This window comes from Medicago sativa, chromosome 7, assembly GCF_051527215.1.
Source record: "Medicago sativa cultivar Bolivia chromosome 7, Bolivia_mono, whole genome shotgun sequence".
Taxonomy (NCBI): domain Eukaryota; kingdom Viridiplantae; phylum Streptophyta; class Magnoliopsida; order Fabales; family Fabaceae; genus Medicago; species Medicago sativa.
Window position 1 is genome coordinate 54,985,018 of NC_140755.1, and position 15,899 is coordinate 55,000,916.

Sequence of the window (15,899 nt, forward strand, 5' to 3'; positions counted from 1 at the left end):
GGTTGCACCAATGCAATGAGTCTATGTATGGGCGGCATCTCCAGTACGCGACCTCAATGGGTCATGTATGGTACTTGATGCGTTTTTTTTTTTTTTTTGTTCTCATTGGAGCCATTGGATGTGCTTGAATAGAAGTGGATGGTGGAGATTTAATGTTTACTTTGACTTGCCAAAAGGTTACTATTTTTATTCTAAAAATAAATTTGAAAAAAGAATAGTAGTTTACTTTTAATAGCATAAAGGGTGTTTTGGGAAAAATAAACCGGGCCCACCTGAATATTTAATGAATCGGACCCACCATTGCCCAAAACTTCTTTTAACCAGTAGGTTTGATTTTCCAGTGTTGAATATTCACTTATGTACCGTTTGGCCGACTTTTTTTTTCAGTTTCTCTACATTTTTAAGGAGAAATTAGGCCAAACAAAATATCAATAAAGTATATTATAAAAAAATTATTTTTTTTAGAATGCATAAAATTGAATGGAATGAGCTTTGCCCAAAAGTTGTTGAATGCTACTTCAAAAAAATTATTTTTCGGCAATTTATTTCACAAGCATCTCTCTTCAACTCACGCCAACAATCTTTTCTTTTATTCTTTAATATTATATTTCAATTTTCTTTTTTCTTCCATTTAATTTTACTTTATTTTTTGAACTGGTACATTTAATATTTTTTGAAGGAGTGTCCTTTTAATTTTTTTTTTAAGAAATTTTATTATCTTTTTATCACTTATATATTTAATTTCAATATCGTTTAATTATCACAACCTCACAGATATTTATATTCCTTTCATCAACCTTGTAAATATACACACATTAGCGTTTAGAGTAATACTTTATGTATGTTTATCTGTTTTTTTGTTATGCTAATGTGTATAATTTATTTTTAGTGTTGCATAATGCATATAATTATTTTTATAAAATTTTGATTTCAATTAAAAGTACAAGATGCCTAAAAAATTATACTTATATATATTTTGCACCTTTATATTTCAACAAACTATGCATATCTTTTTCTTATTAAAAAAATTAAACATATTTTTTTCAATGACACCAACAATGTAACAAATATAATATCATAGAATATAAATTATTATCTTTTTGAATAACACCAAAAATATGTATACTTATAACGAAATTTGCTATAGAGTATAATTAGAAAAGAAAAAACCAACTATTTTGATATTATTTATGTTATTATTTGAGCCTCCTTAAATTATTTATTCTATTCAAATATTTAACAAGTTCTTTATATAATGATATGAATTTGTATTCATGTTACACAAAATAAACGTCATTGCGTAAATATAATATTTGTAAAAAAAATATCTTTTATATTTTAAAGATTTTTTCCCTTCAAAAAATATTTTAAACATTTTTTTATTTATTATGTTAATTTATAATAAATTCAAAGTTTTGTCCTCGTGAGTTTATCTCAGTTGATAGGGACATTGAATAAATATATGCAAGGACCGGGGTTGGAGCCCCGAACACCACCAAAAAAATAATAAATTCAAAGGTTTGTACAATATTTTGCGAAAGAAGTTTTAACTTAAAAATAGCTTTAAAACTAAAATAAATAAAAAATTAAGAAACCAAACAACTTTAGCTTCTTTCTTAAAGATCTTTATTTTAACTTTGTTTTAAAGTAGCTTTTAGACTGTAAAAAAGCTTTGCCAAACGGTACGTTTATGAAGAAATATTTTGATTGCCTTTCATTTTAGGGTTAATATTGTTTTTTGTTCATGTAATATTAGCGAATTCATGTTTTAGTTCTAGTGAAAAAAAATTAGATTATGTCCTTGTAATATCATATTCTTTCACTTTTGGTCTCTCATGTAACCACATCAGCAAAATTTGTCTATGTGGCATGCTGATTGGGCTATTTTCATTATTTTTCGAATTAACTAATTTCAAGTGGCTTTTTTTTATAAATAACATTAATTTAAAAACAAATAAATTATAAAAAAAAAAAAAACTTAAATGAAGGGTTTGTTCATCATTTCTTCATCCATGTTCATAGTCTTCATCATGTTCCTCCCTCTTTTCTTCAACCTCAAACACCAAAATTCAGAAATTTAACAAAGCAGAAAATCAGAAAATCATCTTCATGCCCTTAGCTCATAAACTAAGTGATGTGATAAAATTAATTCTTAATACACAAGACTTATATTTTAATGATATTTTTTTTTTTAAAATAACGATATTAAGTGATGTGATAAAATTATATATTTTTTTATTTTATTATTGGTTTGTCCAAATCTTTTTATTTGGGGTTGTGTCCAACTAAGTATTTCTCTTATAGTGAAATAGAGAGGTGGGAGAGATATGAAATTTGATTATTTTGGCATGAGAGCAAAAGTGAAATGGGAGGGATATGAAATTTGATTATTTTGGCATGAGAGCGAAAGTAAAATTGAGTAATATGATTCTGCCAAAAAAAAATAAAGTGAAATTAAGTTTTCTTAGTTAACATTCAATAAAATTCAATTCATTACATTTATTCAAAAAATAAATTATACACATATTTATTTATTTATTTAAAAAAAAAAATCACACCCTTTTATTAGTTAATATTTTCGGTTCACATAATAAATAATAGTAAGTTAAACATATTTGCATTTACATTCCACGTAAACAAATTTTCTACAATAATTGGAACTAGTAACTTAGGAGTTAGTTTACTCCGGGGACTTAAACGTGGCTAGAATCTGAACGAAAACAAGTAAAATCAATCCGACCATTGATAATGACCTTCTTAGACCTAAAAGGACATAGAAACCGGAATTCCTCATATCGGGTTTCCGGAGGTACGTCATTCGGACAAACTATCCCCTCGAAAATTAGTAAACTTAGGAACTAGTTTACTCCGAGGATTAAAACGTGGCTAGAATCCGAACAACAACAGAGAAAATCAATCAGACCGTTCAAAACGACCTTAGTTGACCTATAAGGATACAAGAATTGGAATTTCTCATATCGGGTTCCCGGAGGTAAGCTGATCGGACAAACTATTCCCTCATAAACTAGTCAACTTATGAACTAGTTTGCTCCGGGGGACCTAAACGTGGCTAGAATCTGAACGACAACAAGTACAATCAATCCGACCGTTTAAAATGACCTTCTTAGACCTAAAAGGATATAGAAACCGGAATTTCTCAGATCAGGTTCCCGGAGGTAAGATGATGACCTTTTTCAATTTAGACAATTTTTCATTTTGTAATTTAGACATTTTAATTTTTAATTGATTTTTTTTTTACCTTTTTCAATGACACCAACAATGTAACAAATATAATCTATACTATAATCTATGTGTAACAAATATATAAGAATAAATTTAAATATTAAAACAAATGTAACAAACATGATGTGAATATATATATATATATATATATATATATATATATATATATATGTTATTTTCCCTTATGATTTAAAAAGTGTAATAAACTATGTGAATATATTTGCAATTAATTTTTGATTATCTCAATTACAACCTTAAACAATTTTTTTATAATAAATATCGTTGTTGTTGTCATTAAAAAAAAGAATTTAGATTATATTTTTTTATATTGTTGGTGTCATCTATAATCTTAAACAATTTTTTTATAATAAATATCGTTGTTGGTGTCATTAAAAAAAAGAATTTAGATTATATTTTTTTATATTGTTGGTGTCATCTATAATCTTAAACAATTTTTTTATAATAAATATCGTTGTTGGTGTCATTAAAAAAAAGAATTTAGATTATATTTTTTTTTATATTGTTGGTGTCATCTATACTATATATAAAAAAAACAATCTCTTTCGACTCTTTTGGGTTGGATTTTTCTTTCTAAAAATGCCATCAATTTTCAATACAAATAACATATGCAACAAATAGATAAGAATAAATTTAAATATTACAAAAATGTAACAAACACGATATGAATATTTATATGTCTGTTTTTTTCCTTTATCATTTAAAAAGTGTAACAAACTAGATGAATGATATTACTCCGACCATCGAAACAGACCCAACCCACTAACGGTATCTAATATAACCAATCAGACTGTTGAATATGACCTTATTGGAATAAGAACGAACCATAAATTGGAATTTCGAAAATCAGAATCTTCGATGTAAGTCGATCTGAAAAACTATCCCATTAGAAGCCTAGTCAACATGAAAGGATGTTACTTCGACGATCAAAAAAGACCCAACCCACTAACTGTACCAAATATAATCAATCAGACCGTTGAACGTGATTTCACACTTTACTAAAAGTGATTCTTATGAGCTGATATTGTTTGGATAATTTGAATCAAAATTGATTTTAAATGTGTGATGACCAAACTATCCTTTTAATTGTATTTAAAATAAATATCTTATTCTTAACTTATCCAAAATCATAAATGGATTTTTATTGGTTCACAAATTCATTTTAAGTAAATTTATAAGAGTTTATTGATATATTTTTATCAATTGAATTATTATTTTAATTATTATTATTTTAATAATAATTATTACTTTTTTTGGTAGATTCAATTGAATTATTTTTAATATTCATTTTAAAATAATATTAATTAAAAATAACTTTAAAAGAAAACCAAATAAGAATTCTCTAGAACCTCAATTTAATTAAGGCTTAAATGCACTTTTGACCCTCTATGTTTCAAATAGTTGCGATTTTGGCCCCCTAAGAAAAAAAATGGATATTTTGACCCCCTATGTTTTGTTTCTCTTTTGATTTGCTGATTTTGACCAAGTCAACGCATATGTGGCATGCCACGTGTGTAATTAATTAATTAAAAAAATAAAAAATCGAAAAAATCAATTTTTAAATAAAATAAATGAAAAAAATAATAAAAAATATTAAAAAATTCTGGAAAAATGAAAAATAATAAAACAAATTCCATATTTTAAATTAAATAATTGAAAAAAAATTTAGAAAATCAATTTTTAAATTAAATAAATGAAAAAAAGAATAATAAAAAATTAAAAAATAATGAAAAAATTCGAAAAAAATACGGAATTTTTTTTTAAAAAATCCGGAAAATTTGACATTATTTTTTTCGAAATTTTTTTTTCAAATTTTTTCCAGAATCTTTTACAGAATTTTCTAATGTTGAAAATTTGACATTCTAAAGGCGCAAGGAAACGAAAAAAATATACACAAAAACACCGACGAGAATACAACTTGGCCACAAATTTGGTACATATTTCTTCTTTAGGGAAATGAATGTTTCCATGACATTACTTTTTCGAATAAGTGATTCTTGGAATTGGCCATGAATTTTTGTCAAATTTTTTTCGTTTTTTTAATCATTTTTATTAATATTTTTATTTTTCAAGAATTTATTTCATTTTTTTGTGATATTTTTTCGTTTTTTATTTGTTCATTATTTTTCATTTTTCCAGAATTTAAATATTTTTCCATTATTTTTATTAATATTTTTCCATTAATATTTATTCCATTATTTTTATTAATATTTTTCGAATAAGTGATTCTTGGAATTGTCCGTGAATTTTTTTTCGTTTTTTTAATCATTTTTATTAATATTTTTATTTTGCAAGAATTTATTTCATTTTTTTGTAATATTTTTTCGTTTTTTAAATTTTTTTTATTTTTTCATTATTTTTCATTTTTCCAGAATTTATTTCATTTTTTTGTAATATTTTTTCAGTATTTTTTTCGTTTTTTAAAAAATCTAGAAAATTTGACATTATTTTTTTCGAATTTTTTCATTATTTTTTAATTTTTTATTATTCTTTTTTTCATTTATTTAATTTAAAAATTGATTTTCTGGATTTTTTTCATTTATTTAATTTAAAATCTGGAAAATTTTTAATTTTTTTATTATTTTTCATTTTTCCAGAATTTTTTAATATTTTTTTATTATTTTTCATTTTTCCAGAATTTTTTAATATTTTTTTATTATTTTTTTCATTTATTTTATTTAAAAATTGATTTTTTCGAATTTTTATTTTTTTAATTAATTAATTACACACGTGGCATGCCACGTATGCGTTGACTTGGTCAAAATCAGCATATCAAAAGAGAAACAAAACATAGGGGGTCAAAATATCCATTTTTTTTCTTAGGGGGCCAAAATCGCAACTATTTGAAACATAGGGGGCCAAAAGTGCATTTAAGCCAGCCGTTAATTAATAAAAATAAAATATAGTAAGTAATTGAAGTCATTTCATGAACTCTCTCACCTACCCATTCAGTGTCTCGCTTGCCAAAATTCATCTCTCTCAAATTGATTCTTCTGTGATATTGATGCTTGTCCCTCTCAATTTGTTTAATTCCATTGATGGCATTATCCTTTCTTCCCTTTAATTCTGTTTTTATTTGTCAAATTTTCTAATTTTTTACTGTATTCTCCATTGAAGCTTCAATGAAGATTGCACAGTTTCCTCACTCCTTCTACCCCAGTTTCGTTTTTCTCCAATTCTAGAAATACAAGGAAAAAGCAGAGAGTATAACAAATTGCAGTTTGAGAAAGAAAATAAACATTGGGAAGATTAACAAGGGTTTTCTTTAACAGATCAAGAGCATAAAGCCTGAATCTCAAAAACAAGATTACCGAAACTGCCCTTGTAATTTTGGTGGGAATGTAAGTTTGGAATAATAATTTCTGTAATAAATTAACCTTCTGCAACAGGTTGGAACACTGTAGAAAACCTATACATGCAGGTAAACAAATCAAAAAGCAAGTAAGGTACGGTACATGACCCATTGAGGTCGCGTACTGGAGACGGCGCCCTATGTATGTATATGAATTTTATCTAAAAGTTGATTCAAAAGGTGAAAGTGTTTGGAAAGAGTGTTAGAGAAGGAGATGGAACAAGGACACCATTTTGGGACCGGGAAGAGCTGTCATAGTTCAAAGTTGTTTTGGTGAGTGTGTCATTGCATGTGTGTGTTAGAAAGAGAGAGAGAGAGAATTCAAATTATTACAACAATATCCTTTTAGTCCCAACAAGTTCCTAAACACTTGGGGATGGCCCCCATGTGTATTGCCGTTAAAGAGATTATTCCAAAGTTTCATCATCATAATCTTTTTTTGTTTGGTAGAATTCATCATTATAGTCCTCAAATTCTAGCTTAATTGTTAAATCAAACGTCGTGATCGGGTTCAAATTTCGGTTTATCCATTTACGTGGGTGAGTTTCTAATAACTATTATTGTATTGTTTATCTAAAAACATGAATTCATTGTCATACTCTTGTTAACTACACCATCTGGTCACTATTATAAACAAAATTTTGCAATTCATTCAATTAATGATGTATATTTAAAATGAATGAATTTAAAATGTTGATTTTTTCTTATAATAGTGACCAGAGGATGTATATTTTACTTAACATGGTAGCTATCATTTCTTGGTAAGTGGCATTACTTAATTATCTTATCACTAATCAAACACACTCTCTCTATCTATATTGGTAACGAAGCTGTCAATTTTATGGAACTTGTGATGACATGTAATGCTTTTCCAACACCAAAAAGTTATGCAACCTTTCATATATGCTCTAAGGAAGGAGCATTTTGTAATTTAAAAAATTGAAGTTAGTAGGTGAGGTACATTACATGTATAGTTGTATTAAATCCTACTTAAAATTTTATTTTCGTATATAAAATGGAAAAACAAAATCATAATTTTATTTATATAAATTTTCCTCAAATGTTGGTAAAATTTTTTATGGCTTTTTAAAGTTATTTATGCATATTATGGAAAATGGGAAACAATTTTAACTTACATAAAATGAAGCAACAATTGATAATATAGAAAAGTTGCGCTTCACAATGTTTCAAGGAGTCAAACTCATCGATAACTGACTTGACTTTATATTGAATAGATTAAGTTCTGGGGGATAGGCACCAGGGTGTCGACATTTGGCATCAGCAGATTCCTTCCAAGATTTCGGTGTTTGTGTGGCGACTTCTTCGCAATAGACTTCCAACAAAGGATAATTTGGTTCGGCGGAGGGTTATTTCTCATGAAGCCGCGACTTCTGTGACTGGTTGTGGAAGTCAAGAGACAGCAAATCATTTATTTTGGGATGTGACATTCTCGGATCACTGTGGTCTCAGGTTTGGCTTTGGCCGGGTATTTCTTCCGTTTCACATGGTGACATTGTTCAACATTTTACTCAATTTATTAAAATGCCTGGTTTGCATAGATCTTCTCATATGTTTTTCAGAATTATTTGGTTTAGCACGGTATGGGTTCTTTGGAAAGAGAGGAATGACCGTGTGTTTAATAACACGACTTCGACACCTTTTCTACTCATCGAAAAGGGTAAACTGACATCTTTTTTATGGTTAAAATCCAAACAGACAACTTTTATGTATAGCTATCATGACTGGTGGAAGACACCGCTCCTCTGTATGGGCGTCCACTTGTAATTTCTGTTTGGTTGTATATTCCGTTGGTGTTTTACTTTGGCTAGCACTGATTTCTTGTAAATACTCTTCAGTGGTTATCCTCTTTAGCACACCTTGTGCGGGGATAATTATAGTTGTTATTATATATATTCCATTTTTGTTTGTTCAAAAAAAAAGTTTCATTTTCAATTTTTATATCTTTTGAGACAGATGAACTTATTTGAAATAGCTAAATATATATTATTAAAGTAATTAAATATAAAAATATACTTCCTTTTTTCCTAGGGAAAAACATACCAATTAGTTATTTTTGGGTAGCCTTGCTTCATCTATGTACCGGTCCGCAAGACCAAGTTCATAACATGCAAGGTAACTCGTTGATATAAATAGGAGAAACCGACTACATTTGTGTTATGTTAAACAATCCAACTAATGACATATATTAGGATGTTAGACCAACCGAATGAATGATAGGGCCAAACCGCAAGTGCACGGCCTATCGAAGTAATAGTAGTAAGTAGAGTTATCGTTCCGCTAGGGAGTTGGTCAATCTAATTAACTTTTAGAAAATGATTAGAGGAGAAAGAAATAAGAAGTTGGAGAGTGCAGTTTTTGAAAGTAAATAACAATAATATTAAAAAGCCTCGGGATCATTGGTTCATCATAATAACGAATCTTTTCACAAGCAAGCCTTAAACTTATAATTATACGTTAATCTTAATTACTAAGGACAAGTTTCTCTTTAGCATATCACAGCTCCTCATGGGTGATTGCCTTTGGGACCCTCGAAGATCGAAACTTTATGTGTCCCAAGGTTTGCTAGACTATTCTCATGTTTCGCAAACCTTGTATAAATTCACTTGATCGGATATCAAAGCTCCGCGTTCGCTTTATGAATTGATATCTGTGATGATAAATTAACCATTATCAAACCCTCCGCGTTCGCTTCCACAGTTTGATAATAATTAATTCATGTTAAAACGGTGAATTTAGATTAGGAATTAAGGTAACAAATAATTAGGGTTTAAGGCTTGGCTTGATCCGGATTACGTCATTAGACTTATCCAACGATCCCAAGACAAAGAAGTCTACTCACTCATGTTCATCGTAGACATGGGGGAAGAAGAGAGAATGCGATAAAAGTAAATTGCAAAGGAAGTAAAAGGAAATAAAGACTTTTTATTGAAATAATGCTTGAAATAAATAAAGTAAAAGGTGAATGTTTATGGTGGAGAGCTACTCTATTTATAGCTTTACAATCGACTTAGAAACTAAGCAACTAAAAGGGTAAAACAGTAAAGCTGCAACAGGGTAACTTGGGCCCGAAGAAAAAGCAGCAAAAGGGGCTTCTGGAGGTGGCACGGCCGTGCCACATGTTGGCACTGGCCGTGCCAAGCTTCTGACTTGGTGGGAACATATTTTTGTTCCGTATCTTCGTATTTTCGCACTGTATTTGCTCCAGTCCTCTTTCTTTTGCTCCAAGACACCTTCCACCATATATTCGTTCCTAAAATAAAATAAAAGACAATTTAAAGTAAAATATTCTAAAAGGAAATAAAATGCAATATAATTAAATCAAATCTTATTTAAAACTAAACTAAATAAAGCATTAAAATATACTAATCTATGACTCATCAATTAATATGTAATTTCATTACCTTATGCCTTAAAAACATAAGACCCACAATGGATTCTCTCTCGCTCTCTATATAAAGAGTTTGAGTATCTCTTACCTTTCTATATTTTTACTATATTATGTATAAAGTGACTTTGACATCAGAATGTCTTTTGTAGAGGTACATTATCCTTTGGACCAGCATCAACATCATAATGGACATGAGAGCCACCGTCATCAGAGATCTATCACTTTCAACCTCCATCAAATGTTGATTTTTTTAAAAAAAAAAGTTAAACTAGTTCCACGAAATTGAGACCGAAAAGAATCGAACCTAACACGTCGAAATAAATCACTCCAAATTTTATGATAAATGTTCTTCAATAAACACCATTGGTCATGGAACTTGGATCACATGTTTAAAAGATAATTTTAATAACTATGTGACTCTCAAATCAAATCATCATTTGTATATTTGATAGCCATCTTCAACAAAAACATGTGTCTACAATAATTGTTTTTGTACCGAAAGTTATTCATTAACCATAAAAGCATAGTTTTGAAAGCAGTGAGTCGAAAAGACTTCTCACGTGGGCTACTCAACTTTTTCTAATTGGGATTTAGCCATCCTACCAAAATCATAAAAGCAAATATGGTCTCATCTCATTTGGAAGAAACCTCTTGTTGCCACTACCTAGAGGTAACTCTCAAAATGTAATCACATAATAATCAACTTTAGATATGAGAATAGACCACAAAATTGAGTTGACACCACTTCTTGAAAAATAAATAATTGGACTTCTCTCATGACTATAATCATCAGCATATTTATCGGTTCATGCATGTAGATTAGTTAGGGTGTTGCAAGAGGTGACCTGCACTCCATTTTAGCCTGAAAAAAATTGATATAGATGAAAAAAAAATTACAAATAAAATAGAGAATAACAAATTTGCTGAACTACTCTTATCAAATATTGATATATTTTATAATTACATTCTTTTTAAGGAAAAAAAAGTAGTGTATAATGAAGGATATTTAATTCGTTAGTTAAAAAGAAGAGGGGCATGTACTATTAACTAAATAGTAAAAATTTAAAAATATATTAATATCACCTTAAAAATTTAAAGGTGACGGTCATTTTCGGAAACTATTTTTTACAATCAAGTCAATCATTATGAGAAAGAAGGGACTATTATTTAATTAGGGATGGAAAACTTGATAGCGGGTGGTTTAATAGATCATGGAATAGACTCTGATATCATCTTAAAAATCGTGGTGGGTCTAACACAATCCCACAAAACCGGTTTTGAGGTTAATATTACTCTCACTTATAAACACATATTAATGTCATTTTTTATCGAATGTGAGACTCTTTAACATGTAGGGTGTTATGTAAAATTTGTTAAAACCACTCTACCTAAGGAAATTATACAAGAGAGGCATTTGAGAGAATATCAGGCAGCAACTTTGGTAATTATAAATTCCAGAGAGGATACTACACGTCTTACTATTTTTGCTACTACTGCTCACACAACCACTAGAATCATTATTAAGGTCCACAACATGGCAAGTATACCCTGATATTGCATATGTATCAAAAAGTTTTCATTGCCTTGCGCGTATCAGAATGGGGCCTTCACACACATGGTTTTTCCACTATTGTTAACTGGAGACACTAAGCTTCATCATTGCTTGCTGATTTGGGGTACCATTAGGTTTGGTTTGATCTCATTTAGGAAAATGTTTTCCACCCCCACCCAGCATGAGCTCGGAATATGAGGGCACAGACACGAACATCAAACATAAAACGGACATCGACACACCAATACCAATAATAATTTGAGAAAATGATATAAATCAGTGTAATCATATATGTAGGTGTCGTGTTGTTGGACATTGACAAGTGTCCGACACCAAAACACACCTAATCCGAAGAGTTTTTATGTTTCATAAGCTTGGATGCATTTAATAGACATTGCCATTTATGATTGGGGAAGAGAGAAAAGTAAAATTGTAGTATATTGATGGATGTAAAATGATACAAAATGATAAAAGTGATTCTTATATATAATGAATCAGCCAACTACTGACAAAGTTACTCATGATTAATTATCAACTGCTAATATCTCTAATATCTCTAATGAAAACATTATTCACTCTTACATGCCACGAACACATTATATAAGACTCAATTTTGGTCTATTGCTTTACCTTACGACTTGATTTTGACTATAACCCACGGTTTACGTGAATCACAATTGTGGTCAAAAGATAAAATAACATGTTTATCCCAAAAAAAAAACCTATCCATTCTTTACAAAACAAAGATATTTGCTTACATAATGACATTCGAATATAATTAAATAATAAAATATTCCAACATAATAGCCAATGTCTTCTTTGATTTTATGCTAAATCGCTAATGCCCCGTACGACTGACAAAAACCTGTGCACGCCCAATATAGGATCCAAGCTTTTTAATTTTATAAATGTTGAAATTAGATTAGGTGTTTGTTGTCCTCTCTGATCATAGCAATGTTGGAAAGTCACCTATTTACAGGGATCTTAAACATATTCAACCTTATAATTATGCTTACAACAAAAATAAAAAAAATATAAATTAAATTGTCACAATTTAGAGGTTTGGACACCATGATTCGACCCCTAACTCTTGTATACAGAAAAAAATTCAATTGGGATTAGAGAACTCACCTTATGTGTCAAACATGTGTCATGGTGAATACCAGTCGTCACTATATGGTAGTGAAAATTTCATATATATACCAACCATTTTCAATATTTCCATGATTTTTTTTTTAGTTTGTTTTCTTCATAAAACTACTAATTTGAATTACTTTCGTTACGAACACTCACCAAAAACGATACAACCAAATGGTCATTCAAATAAACATGTGATATAACACCCTCTAAATAATAACAAAATCATCTTTCGATACTTAATTAGAAATGAAAACTTAGATAAGATAAAATAATAATATAACAATCAAGATAAAAGTTTGAAAAATTATGATCACAAGAAAATCAATGATTACATAACATGTTAAAAACGCGAATTCTAAAGGAAAATTATTTGAGTACATACATGCAACACGTTGAGAGAGAAATAAACATAAAGATAAAGAGAAAAGGATGGTGTTGAATAGGTGTAGAGAAGCTAGAGGTGTCTATGTATAAGAGCTCAATTCTACATCCACTTTCACCCAAGTTTATTGATCAGGTATAAGATTATTTTCAAAGATAAAGAATGTAGTTTAATCAATCCTCGTATGTTCTCTCAAAATCAAGAGACAAAGTAATCTAATTCAACATCATTCATCACTCAAAAACTCTTTCGTTGCTTTGAAGCTTCTCAACCACCTGGCTCATATTAGGCCTAATACCCCTATCTTCCTCTACACAATCCAAAGCAACTTTAGCCAAAACTTCCATCTTATTTAAATCACAATTGGTCCCCATTGCAGGATCCATAATTTCTTCAACCCAACATGTACTCCTCTTTTTCTCTCTTACCCAAGTTATTAACCTTCCATTGTGTGCCACTTCTCCATCAACACCTTCTATATTCATCATCGTTGGACTCTTTCCAGTTATCATCTCCAACAATACAACCCCATAACCATAAACATCCACTTTAGATGTTATTGGTAAATTGAAAATCCACTCAGGGGCCATATATCCTCTTGTTCCTCTAATCATTGAGAATTCTGAATTATTATTAAGACTGTTTCGGGTTTTCAGCTTCGACAATCCAAAATCTGCTAACTTGGGCTGATAGTTAGAATCAAGAAGTATGTTTTGAGGCTTTATATCACAATGCAAAATCCATTCCAAACATTCTTCATGTAGATAAGCTAGAACTTTAGCTGTTCCTAAAGCAATATCATACCTTTTACTCCAGTCAAGTGTGTTAGTTTTAGATGAAAGATTTTCAGCTAAAGATCCATTTTCCATGTACTCATATACCAAAAGTCTATGCTTTCCTTCAGCACAATATCCCCACATTTCAATCAAGTTCATGTGGTTAAGCCGTCCAATGATGCTTACTTCAGCAAGAAATTCTCCTTCTCCTTGTTTAGCTTCATTTAATCTCTTTATTGCTGCATGTCTTTGATCTGGCAATGTACCTCTATATACAATCCCTCCTCCACCTCTTCCAATCTCATTACTGAAATTCTTTGTTGCTATCTTCAACTCGGAGTAACTATATCTTCTGAATCCCAATAATGCATGATGATAGTTATGTTGATCTCCACTAGAATTTTTCTTGGTCTTAATTAAAAAACCACAAACCGCAACAAAGAAAAAGGATTCTAAACCACCAACTGTAATTGAAAGCCACAGAAAAAACCTAACCAAATGACTTGTTGGTTTTGTAACATAGTCTTTGTGAAGCTGCACAAAGCAAACACGGTTTGCTACACTCATATACTCTTCTTTAGAGAAGTTATTACCTTTTGGAAGTCTCAAGTATGTTGTTCCTACAAAACTTGGTGAGTGCCTCCCGTTTAACAATTGTAGCTTTGTATAACATTTGAAGATATTTTGGCCCTCTTCATATGAGTATTGGAATGCCGTACAGTTACAATCTTGTAAACATAAACTCTCACAATTGTTGTAGGTACTATTTTGAACAAAATTACTATCATAGCCGTAGAGCTCGAAACCATTCAATTTTAAAAAGGTAGACTCACTTCTATTACAAGTAAAATCAAACATAGGTTCACAACCAGAAGAGAAATCACTATGGTTCTTCACTTTATACCCTGGCAAACAAGAACATTTCTTACCCTTTTTTGGATCATAGCTGCAAGTGCTATTTTCACCACAAACTCCATGAATGATGCAAGTGTCAGATATGACTTGCCATGAAACATACCAATTTGTTGATGAGTTTTTTCGACTGTAAACTCGAACATTACCATCAGAATCCATGGTTAATTTTCTTTGCATAACCATACCATAATCATAAGTGGAAAAAATGTAATTATCAGATGATATGAACTTTCCAAGAGAATCCAACAATGCAATTCTACTACTATTGTAATTGGATCTTCCAGCTTGCCAGCTTAACAACAAAGAAGGTGGCCAATATGTACTTGAAACATCAGGGCCATCATAATTGAGACGAATAACATTGTTATCATCAAAGAAAAACTTATAGAAGCCAGAAGAATGATTACTTTGGCTTCTTGAAGAAACAAGTTTTATGTATCATAGCTTTGCCACAAGATGGTAGTTCCTTGAAGCTCATGTAACACAAGATTACCATCTTCTTTGAGATACAACTCTAATGAAGCATTTGATGCTGTGTTTGAAGACCAAGTGTTGTGTTGACCCGCATCAAGCAAGAGGATGTTACCTGTGTTTAAGAGGAAAAGCTTTGAGTGCTTACCTGTTGGAAAATAGACATAGAAGATCAGGAAATCACATAGCTAGAATGATAACATTTTTATTATTGATAGCCCGATATTAAGTTTTTATATTAGGCATAACTCATCCTTACAAAATCAGTTTATAAGATGAAGTGTGTCATTCTTTATAAACTCTAGTTAGAACACGCAGGGACGGACCTAAAACTTTTGTGCAGTGAGAGCAATATTTACTTATAACTTTAGAATATTAATCAAAAGATGACCAATCATTTTTTAATAGTAGAAATATAAGTAAAATATACTATATATATATATATATATATATAGTGACTGGGCAATCGTTTTGTTAAGCAAAAAGCGCATAAATGCTTGCTTATTGTACATTATATCTTACAATGCAGAGGCGAATTGTTGTGCACGGGTAAAGAGACGAAATCATTTAGAGAAGGGTTATTCCGTCTCTAACACTAAAATTTTGTCTCCAAAACCGTCTCTATTTGAGACAAAGTATTT

The 15,899-nt window shown here is 29.9% G+C and overlaps 1 protein-coding gene across 1 annotated transcript; it reads right to left on the reverse strand.

Annotated features, from left to right (window-relative positions):
- Positions 1-13,068: 13,068 nt before the first annotated feature.
- LOC146906853 (putative receptor protein kinase ZmPK1) lies at positions 13,069-15,686 on the reverse strand. Its single transcript, XM_085727548.1, has one exon. It carries the CDS (start codon positions 14,968-14,970, stop codon positions 13,330-13,332), a length of 1,641 nt encoding a protein of 546 aa, XP_085583674.1. The 5' UTR covers positions 14,971-15,686; the 3' UTR covers positions 13,069-13,329.
- Positions 15,687-15,899: the final 213 nt, after the last annotated feature.